The 18,473-nt window shown below is 41.1% G+C and overlaps 2 protein-coding genes across 14 annotated transcripts in view; both read right to left on the bottom strand.

Annotated features, from left to right (window-relative positions):
• Positions 1 to 221: 221 nt before the first annotated feature.
• LOC135973894 (uncharacterized) lies at positions 222 to 4,308 on the bottom strand. Its single transcript, XM_065559208.1, has 2 exons — positions 1,899 to 4,308; positions 222 to 830 (listed from the first exon to the last, which is right to left on the bottom strand). Exons 1-2 carry the CDS (start codon positions 2,425 to 2,427, stop codon positions 361 to 363), a joined length of 999 nt encoding a protein of 332 aa, XP_065415280.1. The 5' UTR covers positions 2,428 to 4,308; the 3' UTR covers positions 222 to 360.
• Positions 4,309 to 4,492: 184 nt separating this feature from the next.
• NAP1L1 (nucleosome assembly protein 1 like 1) overlaps positions 4,493 to 18,473 on the bottom strand; it is a 51,334-nt gene continuing 37,353 nt past the window's right edge. For 8 of the 13 annotated variants that reach the window (XM_065559172.1, XM_005291343.5, XM_065559193.1 and 5 more), the window contains exons 10-15: positions 17,478 to 17,623; positions 17,364 to 17,383; positions 15,807 to 15,929; positions 12,577 to 12,609; positions 9,503 to 9,553; positions 4,493 to 5,214 (exon numbers count right to left, since the gene is read on the bottom strand). In XM_065559172.1, coding sequence (XP_065415244.1) covers positions 5,179 to 5,214; positions 9,503 to 9,553; positions 12,577 to 12,609; positions 15,807 to 15,929; positions 17,364 to 17,383; positions 17,478 to 17,623 — 409 coding nt within the window. In that variant the 3' untranslated portion in view covers positions 4,493 to 5,178. Of the gene's footprint in view, positions 5,215 to 5,579; positions 5,702 to 5,974; positions 6,032 to 9,502; positions 9,554 to 12,576; positions 12,610 to 15,806; positions 15,930 to 17,363; positions 17,384 to 17,477; positions 17,624 to 18,473 lie in introns of all 13 variants that reach the window. The other 5 variants (XM_042860106.2, XM_042860105.2, XM_065559177.1 and 2 more) reach the window with 2 other exon arrangements.

Consider the following 18,473-nt stretch of genomic DNA (forward strand, 5'->3'; position numbering starts at 1 on the left):
ACGCGCAGCCAGACACCAGGGCGATTAGAAGAGCACACCAGGAAGCGCTGTGCATCAGAGAAGCTTTAAAAAACAGTTTCATGACTGGCCAGGCTACAGTGTGAAATATCTGTTTGTTTCTCCTTCATGAAAACCTGCCCCCTTTATTGACTGATTTTCTGTAAGGAACCCACCCTCCCCCTTCCCCCAGGTTTCTTTCAAACCAAATAAAGTCACTATCATTTAAAAATCAATTATTCTTTATTAATAGATTAGAAAAAGAGGGAGGGAACCCGGGTGGTATTTGGGAGGAGGATTGCTGGGAAGGAAAAAGCCACTAAGAAAAGGTTTAAAAAAATGACAGCCTTTTGCTTGGGCTGTCTACTGGGGTGGAATGGGAAGGTGTACGGAGCCTCCCCCCCCCCCCCCCCGCGTTCTTACACGTCTGGGTGAGGAGGATACGGAACATGGGGAGGGGGGAGGGTGGAACAGGGGCTGAAGCGGCAGTCTGTTTTCCAGCAGCCGTTCCTGAAGCTCCACCAGACGCCGGAGCATGTCTGTTTGCTCACGCAGCAGCCCCAGCGTTGCATCCTGCCTCCTCTGATCTTCCTGCCGCCACCTCTCATCTCGAGCATCCCTCCTGTCCTCAGGTTGGTCCCTCCTGTCCTCACGTTCACTGGCTTCTTTCCTATACTTTGAAACTGTTTCCTTCCACTCATTCAGATGAGCTCTGTCACTGCGGCTGGATTCCATAATTTCAGAAAACATCTCGTCTCGCGTTCTCTTCTTACGACGCCTTATCTGTGATAACCTTCGGGACGGAGGAGGGAGGCTTGAGGAATTTGCAGCTGCTGTAGGGAGGGGAAAAAAGAGAATTGTTTAAAAAGCTACATTTTGCAGAACAATGCTTATACTCTTTCACGGTGACCAACACTATTCACATTACATAGCACATGTGATTTCTGTGCAAGGTCGCATTTTGCCTCTTAATGCTGAGTGCCTGTGGCTTTGCTGCTAGAGATCACAGGTCTGGGCAACAGAATTCGGCTTGCATGCGGCCATGGTAAGCCATTGTTTTACAGCTTCTGCGCCCTCTTTTCCCACATACCAAGCATAGCCTGTAGAGTGCTGCGGTTTTTCTGTTAACATTCAGCAGCAGCAGAAAACAAACTAACCCCCCCCCCCCCCTCTCGCCATGAATTCTCTGGGATGATGGCTGTACCCCTCCCCCCCACCGCGTGGCTGGTATCAGGGAAGATCCCTGCAGGCACCAAACTAACCACCCCCCCCGCCGCCGCCCCCCTCCCGCCATGAATTCTCTGGGATGATCACGGTACCCCTCCCCCCACCACGTGGCTGGTAAAAGGGAAGATCCCTGCTAGCCAAACGCGAAAAACTCAGGGCCAATTTCCCATCTGCGCTTGGCTAACTGCAGGGAAGGATTTATTTTCCGCCACAGGCAAACAGCCCAGTAGGAACGGCCACCTCTGTCCCCTTAATTAAGTTCCCGTATTTCAACCAGGTTACCAGGAGTGATATCACTCTCCTGAGGATTACACAACAAGATAAAGAACGGATGTTGCTTGAATGCCAGCAAACACCGGGACCATACGTTGCCAGGCTTTGTCAGGCAATGATACCAGATTACTTGCTGCAAGCATGGTGTGGTCAAGTGTCCTACCATGGAGGACGGAATAAGGATGCACTGCCCAGAAACCTTGTGGCAAGGCTTTTGGAGTACCTCCAGGAGAGCTTCATGGAGATGTCCCTGGAGGATTTCCGCTCCATCCCCAGACACGTTAACAGACTTTTCCAGTAGCTGAACTGACCGCAAATGCATCCCAAGTCCTCAGGGCAAAATAATCATTAAAAACCGTTTGCTTTTAAAACAAGTTTTATATTTTAAAAGGTAAACTCACCTGAGGTCCCTTCCATGGGGTCAGAGTCTTGGGTACTGGCGTGGGAGGGTACTTCAGTCAGGGTGAGAAAAAGATCCTGGCTGTTGGGGAGAACGGAGTACTGTGTGCTCTCTGCAAGCTCATCCTCCTCCTCCTCTCCCCCATCGGCAGAATCCTCAGGCGTCGCTGATGAGACTATCCCCGACCCAGAATCCACGATCACAGGTGGGGTAGTGGTGGCAGCCCCCCCTAGAATTGCATGCAGCTCGGCGTAGAAGCGGCATGTCCGCGGCTCTGACCCGGAGCGACCGTTTGCCTCCTTTGTTTTTTGATAGGCTTGTCTGAGCTCCTTGACTTTCACGCGGCACTGATCAGAGTCCCTATTGTGGCCTCTCTCCATCATGCCCTTGGAGATTTTTTCAAAAGTTTTTGCATTTCGTCTTTTAGAACAAAGTTCTGCAAGCACGGAATCCTCTCCCCATACAGCGATCAGATCCAGTACCTCCCTCACGGTCCATGCTGGTGCTCTTTTTCGATTATCAGCCTGCATGGTTACCTGTGCTGATGAGCTATCTGTGGTCACCTGTGCTCTCCACGCTGGGCAAACAGGAAATGAAATTCAAATGTTCGCGGGGCTTTTCCTGTCTACCTGGCCAGTGCATCCGAGTTTAGATTGCTGTCCAGAGCGGTCACAATGATGCACTGTGGGATAGCTCCCGGAGGCCAATACCATCGAATTGCAGCCACACTATCCCTAATTCGAAATGTTGAAATCGATTTTGGCGCTACTCCGCTCGTCGGGGTGGAGTACAGAAATCGATTTAAAGGGCCCTTTACATCGAAATAAATAGCTTCGTTGTGTGGACGGTTGCAGGGTAAATTCGAATTAAAGCTGATAAATCCGAATTAAAGTCGTAGTGTAGACCAGGCCTTAATGTAGTAATATTCGCACACCTTGGCTGAATTCCAACTCGGATAATTCCTAAGTTTCAGTAAGAATTGTCTTTATGGCCTTAGGCTAGGGGTAGTCAATAGGCGGACTGCAGGCTAAATAACCACTCCACACCTTTGAATTGACTTCAAAACCTTATTCACTTACTGTTTGGTTTTTTTCCCCTCCAAAGTCTGGACCTTGACTATACCTTGACTGCCCCTGTCCTAGGTTGTTATAGAACCTTACATGCTACAAGCCAGACTGATGCCAAGTCCCATAGTCTGCTGTATGTCAGGGGCAGGGTAGTGATAACTATCTTTACTCACAACATAGAGGCAATAAGAAATTAGTGTCAGTAAAGTACTTTGAGAGCCTCAAATGAAAGTGGCTGTGTCATATTAGAAAAAGGGAGTGTAAGGAAAACAATGTTTCAGAAAGCCACAAGCAGCCTGGAGGTCGTAAAGATTGTAAAGAAAAGGCAATGGTTGTACAAACATTGAATTCCACTGACTTTTCAGTGTTACATTTTAGCAGCCCAGTTTTATGAATAAGTAGCTTTAAAGCTTGTGTTCCATATTAAAAAAAATAGTTTCTAGAGCAGGAAAGGTGATAACAGAAAAAGGAATGATTTACTTTTGAGTGGAAGAATACATAAAGACAGACAAGAACTAAATTAAGCATAAATGACCAAAATTGGTGCAGTAAGGACTGCAAAATGAAACAGCCAATTCTATTAAAAGGAACAGGAGTACTTGTGGCACCTTAGAGACTAACAAAAGGGACACAGTCAAGGTAGAGCTCTTTGCATCCCAATCTCTTCCAGACTGATACAAAGTCAATAAACAGGGTGGTTTACGGTGTGTGTGGGGGGGGTGTGGTGTGGTGTGGGGGAGGAGAGATAAAGAAACGAGAATAGCTATTCAAGGAATTCGGATGCCCCTGCTCTCATCCTGAGGCCATTGCCTGTAAAAAGTATTCCTTCTACCACATAGCTAACAGGAAATGCGACAGCTTAAAACCTGTCTCCATATTTGTTAATGGGTGAGTCTATTCCTCTTATACACAGATATTGTTCCCAAACTGAACTAGTAGTTTGCACTCAGAAGGCCTGAATCTCATCTTCCCAGATTCATAGTTTGAAGATAGCAATAGAGCTTCCCACTTTGGAGAACTGTCTATATTGACTCATGAAAACGGTTACTATTTACTCTATCCAGGTGGTATTTAGGGGAATCTATACGGTTTTAGGTCTACACAGCAATTTAAAATATAAGCCAGAGTTCATTTGATCAAGTGGTGACCTCTGAAGTTCACTAAGGCATTATGAAAAGAGTTTTGTACATCTTTATTCCATGGTTCCAGACTTGCCTATAAATACAGAACTGCAGCAGAAATTGCATTTGTTTTCCCGAATGACATATGCTGACTGTAGTCAAAGAAATATGTAGCTCAAATTCACACATGGCAACATGACCTTATTATTCCCATTATACTGACAATGAAGAGCCTGGATAAAACTGTCCAGGAAGGAGAATAGTGCAGTTGAGTTGATGTTGTACGTCACTGAGTGTTAAACAGTTTGCATATAAAAAGTTTTCAAAAATGACTGTCTAGTTAAAAAAAATCAGCTGCAGCATGTAAGATATTAACAGTTTACACAGCATAATAAAAGAAGACTAACTTCTGAAAATACTAGGTTTTATTCACACCCCAGTGGTAAACAATAACCTTAATATGATTACTAGGTTTCTTTTGTAGATCACTGTCACATAAAATACAAAACCCATAGCATAAACAAGCAGACAGTTATGAACATTTAATGTGGTCTTGTTGGAAGTTAAATGAATTATACTAGTCCTCTGAAGTAGTCAAATCCAGAAATGCATCATCTCCTAGTTAGTACAAGTCACTGCCATTTCTCTAACAAGGTAATGAAGGCACAGCTAGTGCAAGCAGACAAACCCATTCAACTACTGGGCTGAAAATACTTTGGTTGGTTCTTCAGGAGAGGATTTTCTCTAAACAAATATTGGTCTCAGTTAACAGTTCTGATCATCTTCACAGCTGCAGTCTAATAGCTACATGACGAAAGACTTCACAAGAACCAAACTATGTAGCAATGAATTAACATTCATGCTTTAGGGGATTTACTGCATTCTACATATTGGCAGAAAATTATACTATTAAAAATGCTAGGTAGAATGAACCTACATTTTAAACTGGTACTTATGTGTTTGACTTCATTTTAACAAATTGTTGTTTACTTAATTCTACCAAGAAGATACAAAACATAAGGCTGTAAGTAACTAATAGTTGTGTTTAGGCTATTACAGTGCAGGTAATCCTCAAGGCCACATACACACTGCTTCACTGCTGCTTGCATTCTGCTGGGTTTTGATCCTTCTGTTGAGGAATTAAAAAAAAAGTCAGTGTACAGATGTCACATCAAGTTATTTTTCTAAGCCACTTATGAAAGCTGTCAAGCAAGTGTTTTCTAGTTTCATTTACAGCTCTTAAGAATTAACTTTAGCTATTAATAATCTTGCATCTTCTCTCCCTCATCCACACTGTGCATAATATTATATGTATTCAAATTTCTGTGCACTAAGCAAGTTAAGGATCTCTCTGAATAGCCAAATTCAAGAGGATGCCTCAGTTTTGCCTTGGGTGGGGGCTGCACTAGCCATTGGCAGCAACACAGCACTTCTAACTACAGTAGGGTGGTCTATCTTGAACAAATGGAGGGAAAGAATAGGAACAAAACTGGCCTGGCACAGAAATGGAAGAGGTGCCCATATACTGCAACAGTCTTGGCCAAGAAGGACTTTCCTTGATCCCGTGAGCACAGGCAGCCCAAACATACAGGCTCACTGCACAGGTCATCATGTATCTGTATAATGACATGAGGGGTAACCTGGTGAGGGTAACACTTAAGTCTCCATCAAGGGTCCCAAGGTATAAAGCCTACAGAAATAACATTTATGGCTTCTATGGCCATATTTCTCAGCACCTGTCATGACTGATGTATATGCAAACCAATTCCTGTCTGCACTGTTCAACAGTAGAGCCATTATGTGTGTGTATCATCTGGGCTAACAGGGAAGCCAAATCTTCCTGATAAAAGGACAAAAATTTACATTAATATCAGTAGTGGAGAGCTTACTTGCTCTAATGTCATCCCTCAGGAGACAAGTCACACTTTGAAAGCCTGGCTCCTGACCTGCATAATTAACAAAAGCACAAAATCCTGAAAACTGATAATGGTCGCTGAGACGACATGTTGAATACCCTTCGCATGTAAGTGATTGAATGAGCCCCCTGTGGGGTGATGGCACTAGACTGTGATGGCATACCTGAATGAACCAGCAGAACCTGTCCCCTAGACATCAAAAACAGGCTGATTGCTAATTTGCTAGTGGGAAGTGAGAGATTACTAAAGAAAATTACAAACAATATGGTAGGGTGAGTAGTAAGATGTATACTGGATTATATGGCACACTCAGATTCAGCCTACCTAACACTGTCAGTACTTTCATTACAGCAACAGTCTCAATCAAGGACCCGTCTCAGTCAATTGTGGTGATGGAAGAACTGGCAGAGGGTGGTTTCATACCCATCCCAGTAAATGTACATGGATATACTAAGCACAGTATCTAGGGCAGTGGTTTGCAATCTATTTTCACTTGCAGTCCCCTTTGGAAATTCACCCTGTGGTCTACAGACCCTGAAGTCTTAGACTGAAAACTGACTGAACAGAATTCAACTATAAATGCTGCATATCTCTGGCATGGCACTGGCCGCAGTGTGAGAAAGGGCCCTAAACTGTGGGCTTCTCTGGTAATGACAACACTTCTGAAATTTTATTTCCCACAGACCACAGATTGTAAATTGCTGCATTGTCTGCCTACTAGCTACTTGACAATGTTTGAGTCTCCAGCATCCGTTCTAATCATCTACTTAAACAAACGGAAGTAAATGCTTAGAGCATCTTCTTGCAAGGTTATATTGGCCCCACACTGCTCAGCCAAACATGAGTAAATTGACACTCCAGGTGCATGGGAGGTGTACAAAGGTAAAGAATTGTTCCCTGGCTTCTCACTGTGTGCAGCTGAACAATTGCCATCATGTGCACATGGAAATGGCCTGTAGGTGTGTTTTAACATGTACTTGCTCTTCATCTTATCCACTTAATTCCTTCTTCACTGCCAGGCCATGTACAACCTTCTGTTTTGCTTAGTACAGATGTAGCCCCCCCGCACCCCATTTTTAAGGGCCTACTAGCTACTCACCTTCTCCTCCCACAGCACCCTTTTTTAAAGAATCTGGCTCTACAGCAATTACTTCTGGGGAACAGCGGTGCTCAGTCCTACATCCTAGTAGCGTTACCGCCTTGATGACAACATCTTTCTCCCCTCATTCCTCCCCCCCCCCCCACAGATAGTCATCATAAGCCCTGGCCCTTGCCCTGTTTCTGTTCTATTTCTTGACGCTGCAGCAGTAGCGACTGCCATCTTGCCATGCTGAGTGGCATAAGAGGGAGAAGATTCAGTCAAGTGTGGTCTGCAGAAATGTGATAATAGATCACTTACATATACAGATAAGGATACTGAGGCTGGACCTGCACAGGACTGTATGCAAGGGGCACTTGCGTATCCATTTGAACACTACTCCCTCCTCTGTGTCCAGTGCTAGGCTAAGCAACAAAACTGCTGCATCCCTCAGTTGCCTCAAACAGAATTTGAAATCTTGCAACCTAACATACAAGGCCAATTAGCATATCCCACAGCAGGTGCATGAGCCCTACTTGTCTCAGTTGGCAAATCAATTTGTTGCTATTTCTGTCAGGGTAGATTAAAGCAGTTCAGAAGGAAGGGCATTGTGCGCATTACTTCGCTCTCCATAACAACTTTTTTTTGTCATGGGCAGTGAAGGATACAGTGGAATGCAGGTGGTTGGATGCAACAGGGCAAATGCTAAACAGTTTTGTTTGACCTTATTTGATATACCATTATTGGTTTGATCTAAGCCCTGCCAACACTGCTGAGAAGAAGTCTGATGTATCCATATGGCCTACTGATCTTTCAATATGTTATGTAGAGCCCTCCTTCACCTTTGCCCACTGAAGCTAGCACTCTTTAAATTCTTCTACAATGTGGGCTGGCACTATCCTTTAACAACTCAACTTGCAAAACTGGCTGATACTCAATGTGATACTGCACATTGTTTAGAGATTTCTAGCAGACAGGGAGGGAAAAGCAGAGAATTATCTATAGGTTTCTGCTTCTGTGTATCTGCAATGAGAGCATCCCTAGTAGCTGCCCATTTCACAGAGTATCCCATCCCCATCACATAGCTTTTGCAGATCAGAGTAGATATTACCATATTGTGGGTGACTATAATACAACTGGTCCAAAAATGATAATGGATATTTCCCATTATAATCTTGCATTTTTTATAACATACATTCTCCCCAAAATGATACAGTTGCCTTTATCTGATGAGTATTTTCTTTTTCTGCAGTATTTCTTCTGCAACTAGCCTGAGCAGGCATCATGTAACTGATATAACCAACTACCCACTATCACCTGAGTAACAGTGATGCTTCCAATGTCATGTATATTTGAGTTTGGTTTGGTTCCCACTCAAAATTACTAATGACCTGGCTTGGCTTCTTGATCACTGCTTGCGGCCCTAGAAGTAGCTGAATAAATGCTACCTACTATGACAACTAGGTTTCAAAAATCCCAGTGGCTCATCAAGAATAAAGGGGCTGATGTAGAGCAAGGAGCATGAATTTTCAGATGTCTGGTACTTCCCAAACTAAGCTATGAGAATTTACATAAATTTGGGAGTATGCAAAACAGAGGATTAACAATCCCTGCTGCACATCCATATTGCCCTCTTGTCATCCTGAAGTCTCTGCTCTCTAGGTAGTAAACATCTGTATTGTTCCCCTTTGTGGGGAAGAGGACATACAGGGGAAGACTGGAATGAGATGGGCTCTTAGCCAAGCAATATATTCCCTGCCAAAGGGAGTGTTTACATCCAATTGCATGTTAGCAGGAAAGCTACACCTAGTTTTCTTTAGAGCACTGTTGTAGGTTCTGCTCAGTACAGGAGGATGATCATCTCCAGGTAAGACAGCCCAAATCCTCTCCTTACTCTTAAGTCTTAAAATACAGCTTCAGCCCCACTCAAGAAATTTCACCCAAGTGAAAGGATATGTTCTCCTTGATAGTGCAACCAAATGCAGGCTACACTAAGTCACAGATAATAGCAAAAAATAAATAAATATATACACATGACAAACTCGCCCAACTAAATCAAAGATTTTAACAGCCCTCATTTAAGATAAGTTGTATTTTCTTTAACTTATGAATAGGAAAGCTTTTACTTGCTAAAAAAAGGTTGCTTATGTATATTTTTAAACACTCATTTTGTAATACTTCTAATTTCTTTAAAAAAGATCCATGGCCAAATATTTTAAAAAGTGTTATTAAAACAAAGTTAGAATGACAATGTTGCTCAGCAAATCTTAGAAGGTAAAACGTGGAGTATTAAAACCATCTGAGAGAGCAGTTTAGTCAAAGCATGTTTGTTACAGGAATTATGAATTGTATATTGCAGATTAATTTAAAGCAACAATTTAATGGTGTAATTTTAATTAAATACATTCCTTGGTGCTACTCACCTTCGGGTCATAATCTGGATCATTTTCTTCGTCTGCTTCTTCCTCCCCTTCCTGAAAGATAGAAAGCATCAATTAGAAATTGCTCTTGTTCAGATTAAATACATACAGTGCAGTAACAGGTTAAATGTTCTTCTGATGTTTATAAGTTACACTGGTCTACAATTTTTGAGAAGTTATCTGCTTCAGAGATAAAATGTGCTATTTACTATGTATTTTGATGTGCTGAATTCAAATATGACCATTAAAACAACTGATTAGCTACTATTTCTAAGATATTTAAGTTTTTACATTTTATGTCTATGTATATTGTGTAGATAGAGTTTTAATCATAAATTGTAAACCTAGGTCTTTTCATGTGTTTATGGTTGCTTTACATGAGAATATTTCACCTGTCCTGTTTATGTAACACTTTAAAAATCAGCAAAAGGGTTATATAAATAAAATTTATTATGAAACAAAAGGCAAAAAACTATTATGTACATAGTTTAGTCCTATTCAGTGTCTACTCGGCGCTTCTTGGCTTGTCTCTTGTATTCATTAAATGGAGCACCTCTTGTCACTGTCCAGCAATAGTCTGCAAGCATTGATGGGCTCCATTTACCCTGATAGCGTTTCTCCATTGTTGCAATGTCCTGGTGAAATCGCTCGCCGTGCTCGTCGCTCACTGCTCCGCAGTTCGGTGGAAAAAAATCTAGATGAGAGTGCAAAAAATGTATCTTTAGTGACATGTTGCAACCAAGGCTTTTGTATGCCTTGAGGAGGTTTTCCACCAGCAACCTGTAGTTGTCTACCTTGTTGTTTCCGAGAAAATTTATTGCCACTAACTGGAAGGCTTTCCATGCCGTCTTTTCCTTGTCACGCAGTGCATGGTCAAATGCATCATCTCGAAGAAGATCACGAATCTGAGGACCAACAAAGACACCTTCCCTTATCTTAGCTTCACTTAACCTTGGCAATTTTCCACGGAGGTACTTGAAAGCTGCTTGTGTTTTGTCAATGGCCTTGACAAAGTTCTTCATCAGACCCAACTTGATGTTGAATCAAGGAAGATTTTGTTACCACCATTACACAAGTGGTGGATGCTGAACACTTTTCCTCCCAGGCTCCAATGACTGTCGGAGTGGCCAATCTTTCTTGATGTAGTGGGAATCTCTTGCACAACTATCCCATTCGCAGAGAAAACAGCAGTACTTTGTGTATCCAGTCTGCAGACCAAGCAAGAGAGCAACAATCTTCAAATCGCCACAAAGCTGCCACTGATGTTGGTCATCGTTTATGCACCTCAAAAGTTGTTTCATGTTGTCATAGGTTTCTTCATATGGACTGCATGACCAACTGGAATTGATGGCAAAGCATTGCCATTATGCAGTAAAACAGCTTTAAGACTAGTCTTCGATGAATCAATGAACAGTCTCCACTCATCTGGATCGTGAACGATGTTGAGGGCTGCCATCACACCATCGATGTTGTTGCAGGCTACAAGATCACCTTCCATGAAGAAGAATGGGACAAGATCCTTTTGACGGTCACGGAACATGGAAACCCTAACATCACCTGCCAGGAGATTCCACTGCTGTAGTCTAGAGCCCAACAGCTCTGCCTTACTCTTGGGTAGTTCCAAATCCCTGACAAGGTCATTCAGTTCACCTTGTGTTATGAAGTGTGGTTCAGAGGAGGAGGATGGGAGAAAATGTGGGTCCTGTGACACTGATGGTTCAGGATCAGAAGTTTCATCCTCTTCCTCGTCTGACTCAAGTGAGAATGATTCTGGTGCATCAGGAACCGGTAGTCCTTCTCCGTGGGGTACTGGGCGTATAGCTGATGGAATGTTTGGATAATGCACAGTCCACTTTTTCTTCTTTGACACACCTTTCCCAACTGGAGGCACCATGCAGAAGTAACAATTGCTGGTATGATCTGTTGGCTCTCTCCAAATCATTGGCACTGCAAGAGGCATAGATTTCCTTTTCCTGTTCAACCACTGGCGAAGATTTGTTGCACAAGTGTTGCAGCATATGTGTGGGGCCCACCTCTTGTCCTGATTTCCAATTTTGAAGCCAAAATAAAGGTGATAGGCTTTCCTAACCATAGTGGTTATACTGCGCTTTTGTGATGCAAAAGTCACTTCACCACAAACATAGCAGAAGTTATCTGCACTGTTCACACAAGTACGAGGCATCTCTGCTCACTTTGGCTAAACAGAAATGTGTCCCTTTGCAAAATCAAACACTGACAAAGAAGAGAGCACAACACTATGATTTCTAGAGCTGATATAGGGCAATTTGTTCAGCAGAGTGATGTAAGCTTCGTTATGATTGCATCATCCATGACTTCTAGGAATAATATGATGCAATTCATATCATGTATGACGCAATACCAGCTTCAGATTGCATCATTCATTGTTTTGCCTAAAAAGCAAGTACTGTCCAAACCCAGTCATAGATTTATTCATAGATCCAGTCAAAGATGTATTTTAGTCATTTCTGGTTTAAATTGAGATCCCTTCCCTTTATAACTCACTTATCCTCTGCCATTCCCAAGTCAAGGGTCATATATACTGACCCAGTAGCATATCTTGAAAACTAGAGCCAATCAACAATTTTAAGCATCATTTTCGTTCTCAGTGACCCAGAATTAGTAAAGTTTGACTACATTTATTTCAGAAGCATTTTGGCTGTAGAGCAGTGTTATCAGTGCAGAAATGAAAAGAACTTGAATGAGATATCTTGGTGTTTACCCATACTCAGCTTTCAGAGTAAATTTCTACACTACATTTAGAATAAAGCTCTGCTCTTAAATATACTTGCTCCACTAGTACAAATCTGAGGGCAGACTAATATCTGGCATATTTGCTTTTATCACCACCTGAGACTTACACTTATAAAACATCTGAACCAGTAATGTTTTATATAGATTGGAGAAATACTGAAGAATGTTTGTCATTCACAATTAACTAAACAAGAAACATAAGTAACTTGCCAACTGCTCAGCTACCATTCCATCAAAGATGAAAAACTTCCTCCAAAATGAAGTATTCATGTGTCATTTTACTCATCTAACATCTTGTAACTCACCTCATCATCTGCCTCCTCACCTTCTTCATCATACTAAGAGAGAGAAAAGTTCATTGTACAATGTTGTAAACACTATCATTCTAGATGTTAAGCAGTTTTGTGTAAGTTATGTGGAAGCCAAAGAATTTCCATGGTAAAATTAAGTACATTTTTTTTTCCAAAGGGGGCATTTACATTAATCCAGCTTTGTCAAAAAACTTTTCTAGATCTGTGTTACAGTGATCAATATCATTAAATACTGAAGCCATTTTATTGAGCAGATAATTTAAAATAAGCTTTAACAAAGAAAGCTATTTCCTACTTTAAGGATGACACTTAACTATGAGTAAGTTTTAACATTCATTTTGCACACATATGTATATATTTTATTAAAGGCAGAGTTAAAAGCCACACCTATTACAAATGTCTGACACTTCCCCTAACAAGACCACATTTTCAGTTGCTTATACACTCTGCAAAACTAACTGTCTGGATTGAAATTTTCCAAGCCAAGTGTCAGCCTCAGGATAATTTTTTTAAAAGAATACAGCTAGATGGAGATACAGTTTTGTCCATGTTAATAAATTATAGTGACCTTTTCTTTGAATAGCTCTCAAAGTTCTGGAGCAAGCATTTGAAATTTGGCAGGGGATGTGCCTTTCTGTGTCTCCATGAAAATATACCCAAATTTGACCAAGTTATAAGTCTGAAAAACTGACGCCTGCACACACTCAGACTTGCTGGAGTTTAACAAATAGAATTTCCAAAGATTGTCTTCACTGAGCATGGCTCAAGCTTCATAGTTTCTAGTGCTGACCAGACTGCACATGTGCCATTCCACAGAGCAAGTTCCAGATCAGGGCTACAGGAGTGAGGCCAAACTTTCCCTGGAAGTGCTGCTCCACACTGGAATTTGGGGGGGGGAGGGGAGAGAGAATAACTGGAATGAGGGCAGGAGGCCTCTGACACCCGCCCCCCTGCCAGGCAGTGTTGCTTAAGAAATAGTCTAAATTTGAATGCAGAGGGGAACAAAAGCTGGACCGAAGATAGGAGGAGGAGAGAAAAGTCTGAGACAATCTGGTGCTACAGGGATTGCAAGCCAGGTGATGGGGAACACAGATTGGACAAGGGACTAGGGTTTGTGGAGGAAGAACTGGAACAGCAAGGAGGCAGACAGGGATAGGGTTGCGGGGGAAGGGAGAGTCCACTTACAGGGTGGACTGGACAAGAGAGATGAAGCAATGGGTGGATAGGGTAAATAGAAGAATTTGTGCCCAGTAGAGCACAATCCCCTTCTAGAGTCAGGAAAGAAACCCAAGATTGAATGTCACCATTCTTCCAGTGTCACCAAATATCTGTGAACCCCCAATGGCAAAGTGAGTCTCATCTTTATCTAAGTGATCCTCTATACAGAGGATGACGACCTACTGCTGCTGCTCAGTTAACTTCCTTAGCACAAGTGGCAGTGGATCTAACAGTTCCAACACTACTCATGATCCATATCTCAGTATAATGGAATTTGTTTTTTCAGTTTGCTTTTTTAAAAGCTTAGGAAGCTCTGCACTAAAAACTTGAGAATATTAAAATTGCAAAACCAATAATTCAGGTTAGGAAATGACAGAATTAAGGTTCCTTGGGCAACCTTAATTTGACACCCTTGTATACAACCATATACTATTTTTTAAATAGGACCTTTGCCTCATTCTGTGAATATAATGGATGATGCTCACTTAACGGGCAGCACTTCAAAATTTGGTTCTCTTCATTGTTCAGTGTGGGCCCCTCATTTATACTATTCAAACCCTGCTTTGAAGGCAAAAATAAATCATTTCCTCAGGGGCTTTTCTACAGTGCTTATCACTATAGTACTCAAGAGCTTCACAAATATTAATTTATTTTCATAACTCCTCTGATGGAGTATTATTTATCCCCCCATTTTACAGACTGGGAGCAAGGCACAGAGATTAAGATTATAAATTCACACTAATTTTGGGTACCCAATTTGAGTAATCTAGGACCTGATTTTTCAGAGTACTCATAATTATACAGCTCTTTATAGGTACAAAAGAGCTCCTATTGACTTCCGTTTCAGCTGGGAGCGCTCAACTCTTCTTCAGATCAGACCCCACAATATCATGTTGGGCACCCAGAAAGGGAGGTACACAATTAGTGACCACACATGAAGAGTTTGGTTTAAATAATTTGCTTATCATATAGAAGCTCTGCTGTAGGGACAGAATCCAAAATATCCAGTTCAGTATTCAATTATCTTAACCTTGATACCATCTTTTCTTCCTGCCTCATTCACGACACTTACTTACCTTCCACAATAAACTAGCCAGGAGTCCTACAGATAAATTTACCCAAGCAACTTTAATTCTGGTATTCCCTAGCTTTTGAACCGTAATGATTTTTTTTTTTAAGAAAGTCTTGTTATACACACACCCACCCACCCCCCGGTGTGCTGGAATATGGCCCATTTTGTTTTTATGTATTCTAATGTAGACAGAACTCACTGTGGAACGGAGAGAGGGTACTCGAGATCTGTCTGTTAAAATCAAACAGACAGACAGAGTACCCTCTCTCCGTTCCACAGTGAGTTCTGTCTACATTAGAATACATAAAAACAAAATGGGCCATATTCCAGCACACCGGGGCCATATGCTGTAGTCGGCATTTTCAGACCCTACATACAGCACAGGTGAGCTCACGACATTGTGTGAAGAGTCATGCCCCGATGGCATAAAGTCAGTGTCATATCCCTCCATACCTTTAAGGCCTGGTCTACACCTAAAACTTAGCTACATCTTTCAGCAGTGTGAAAAGTTACACGCCCTTTGTGAAACAGTGCAGTCAACCTTACCTCCACAGTGTAGATGCAATTAGGCTGACAGAAGAATTCTGTTAACCGAGCTACTGCTTCCCAGAAAGATTTACTACGTGATTGAGAAACCCCTTCTGTTGCTGTAGCAAGTGCCTACACAACAAGTGCTACAGGAGAGCAGCTACAGTTGTGCTGGTGTAGTACTTGTGGTGTAGACATATCCTAGAGTGGCCACTACTGCCCTCCGAGGCTTTTGTAACACGATGTAGGGGGGCCTACCCTGAACAGAGCTGGAAGTATCTAGACAGTAGATTCATGCACAAAATCCCACAAACACTACTAAAGCTACAGAAATCTTATACATTAGGAGTCTTAAATATTAAGAGTATTGTTCGAGTATATTTAAACAGTTTAAAACATAACTTACATCATCATCATCATCTTCAATAGCTTCCCCTGTAAAGTACAATACTGATCGTGGGACTATACGCTCACGTAAAAAGTGGCCGATTTCAAAATCTGCAGCAAGGATTGCTTCAGCATCATCATCCTGCATAAGCCATTAAAAGAAACAGTCAAGTGGTAAATTCATAACTCATGTGTTTTAGGAGTCTGAACACAAACTAATGTCAGATTGAGGTGACCAGACATTCAAAAGAGTTCAGCACAATGGGACTATTTTCAGGGATTCCGACATTTATTGGATCATAACTAAGGGACAACTCGCAAACTAGGGTAAATAGACAATGTATGCATTTGCCCACATTAAAAAAAGCAACCTGTGAAAAGTCTCTGAAATTTTGTGCAAATTAACACAGAAACCTCAATACATTAAGTTCCTTTGTTTTCAAGTTCAAATTTTTCACCCAGACTTATATTAAAAAGAAAGTTTCCCTGTTCCCCCAATGTTTAGCTTCTCCAGATCATTTTAGGGTTCTTCACGACCTTCCTAAAATTCTGTTAAGCACTAAAATCCCTTGAATATCTTACAAATACATTAATATCTGGATGCTTTAAAAGACTCACAGCTTACTCCTAAGGTATGTCTCTGCCAATTAATTCAACCATGGTGATAGTAATAGAGTCACCCATAATTCAGTTAATATGATATTTAAGTTAGATTTACACTGACAACACAATGAGATGGATACAACACTTGAAGTTTTCACTTCTGTTGTCCACAGATTCAGGTAAACGGAACTCTACTAGTTTACGTCTGAAAAAAACTTTTTTTTTTTAAAGTAATAAAGTGTTTAAATGAAAAAAAAAAAAAAAAAATTTGTATAAGATGCCAAAACACCTACGGATTGAGTTTATACTAGTTGTGGAGTTTCTGGCAGCATATTCAGAGTCTCCAGTGATAAAAAGCAGACCCATTATATAAAAAGCATCATCTACACTCATGTTTATGAGAAAAGATTTTCAAGACATTTTGGAATGTAGATAAGGCGTTATCTGTAAAGCTTCCCACCACTGGTAACCAAGTGGAACAGTAGAGCTGAAAAAGCATTTGTGGGCACCTGAGGCTTCACCAGTTTTAGCAGTGGTGGAAATGGTAAGTGGATAGAGTAGAGATAGCATTTCTGGGGTAACTAGATAAGTAGGTTAATTAAATCTTTCTCCTTTAGAGATTGTAGTTTAAGTCAGTTTGACACTCACCTTAGGTTGGTATTATTGGTTCCTCACTTTCATGAGCCCCAAGTTGATTCAAATTTTAATGTTTACAAGACAACTCCGGTTTATCCTTCACAAGTATGAACAAGCCCCAAATATACTAATTACAACTTAGTACTAAGAATGCTCTTATCCAACCTGAATATATCTTCCCATAAAGCAAGCCAGAATATGTGCTAAACAGTATTTACTAGACAAGTGTTCCTTATTACATAAAGAAATAGCTAGAATAGTTTAATATCCTCTCAAATTATAGCTTAAGTAGCATACACTCTTTCCAAATTTGGTGTATTGAATTTCTTCAACTTACCAGGTCTCCACTTTCAGGAACTGTAAAAAAAAAAGAGGGAAAAAATAAATAAGTACCGGTAATTTTAAAGATACTACATATAATTCATTGCAAATGAATCCAGACAATATTTACCTTCAGGGGGACTAAAGAAATTGAAGAAAGAATCATTGGAGACAGTTTTTGTCACTGTTCTAACTGTCCCACGTCCCTTGTGTTTCTGCTTCTTTTTGATGGTTTTCAAAGTAACATTTTTTCCTTTTTTCCAGTCTATTTGGCACCTGCAAGAAATAAGGGAAATAGCTATCAAATTGGGATACGCTTACAACTTCACATTGTTTTTACAAACTAAAGTTACCACTAGTCTAAGAATATAGTTAATAATTATTTATTTAAGTACAGTCAGTTAAATATTTTAAGGTGATCTTGAAAATTATTATGTATTTGGAGAAAACACCGAGCTAGCCATAACGCTCACGGGTAGTTCATTTTGAGGTGTATCACTCATTCTACTCCCCAAATTCCTTCCAATCCAGAGATTCCCCCCCCCCCCCTTACTTTTCTTGTTGAAAATATTTCTATCAGAAATAAAGAAAATAAACTGAGGTTACAGAAAGATATCCCACAGCACTTATTTCCTGCATGCATAATTTTTTGGGCCCCTCACATATTACGTTTCACTTTTAAGCCTTGGCAGATGGAAGAACAAGAGCATAGCTCAATTTTACTCTAGCACAAGACTAGCAAGCACTATTAATTTGAACAATGTTGAGCAAGACTATGAAAGACAATCCCTATCCCATGAACCTTGTCAACACTGACCAGGTGCCACTTTCCTTCCATGAATCATTGACACGCTGCATGGACAAAGTACATTTTCAAGAACGATTTGAATAGGGGGCAGTAATTTAATTGGCAAAGACAACCAAATATGTTAATGATACCAGGTTAGGGTGGAGGAGAAACTGGAGGAAAATGAGAAGAAAATATAGCCGTGACAGAGGTGTGCCGAGTCTGAGACAGCTAAGAATTGTTACTTGCTAATTTAATGATTGCCTGCAAAGCTGCACACTTGCTTACAGGTGGGCTCATGGCACTTTGTAGATAGTTCCAATGATTACTATGTACGCA

Source organism: Chrysemys picta, chromosome 1 (genome assembly GCF_011386835.1).
Source record: "Chrysemys picta bellii isolate R12L10 chromosome 1, ASM1138683v2, whole genome shotgun sequence".
NCBI lineage: Eukaryota > Metazoa > Chordata > Testudines > Emydidae > Chrysemys > Chrysemys picta.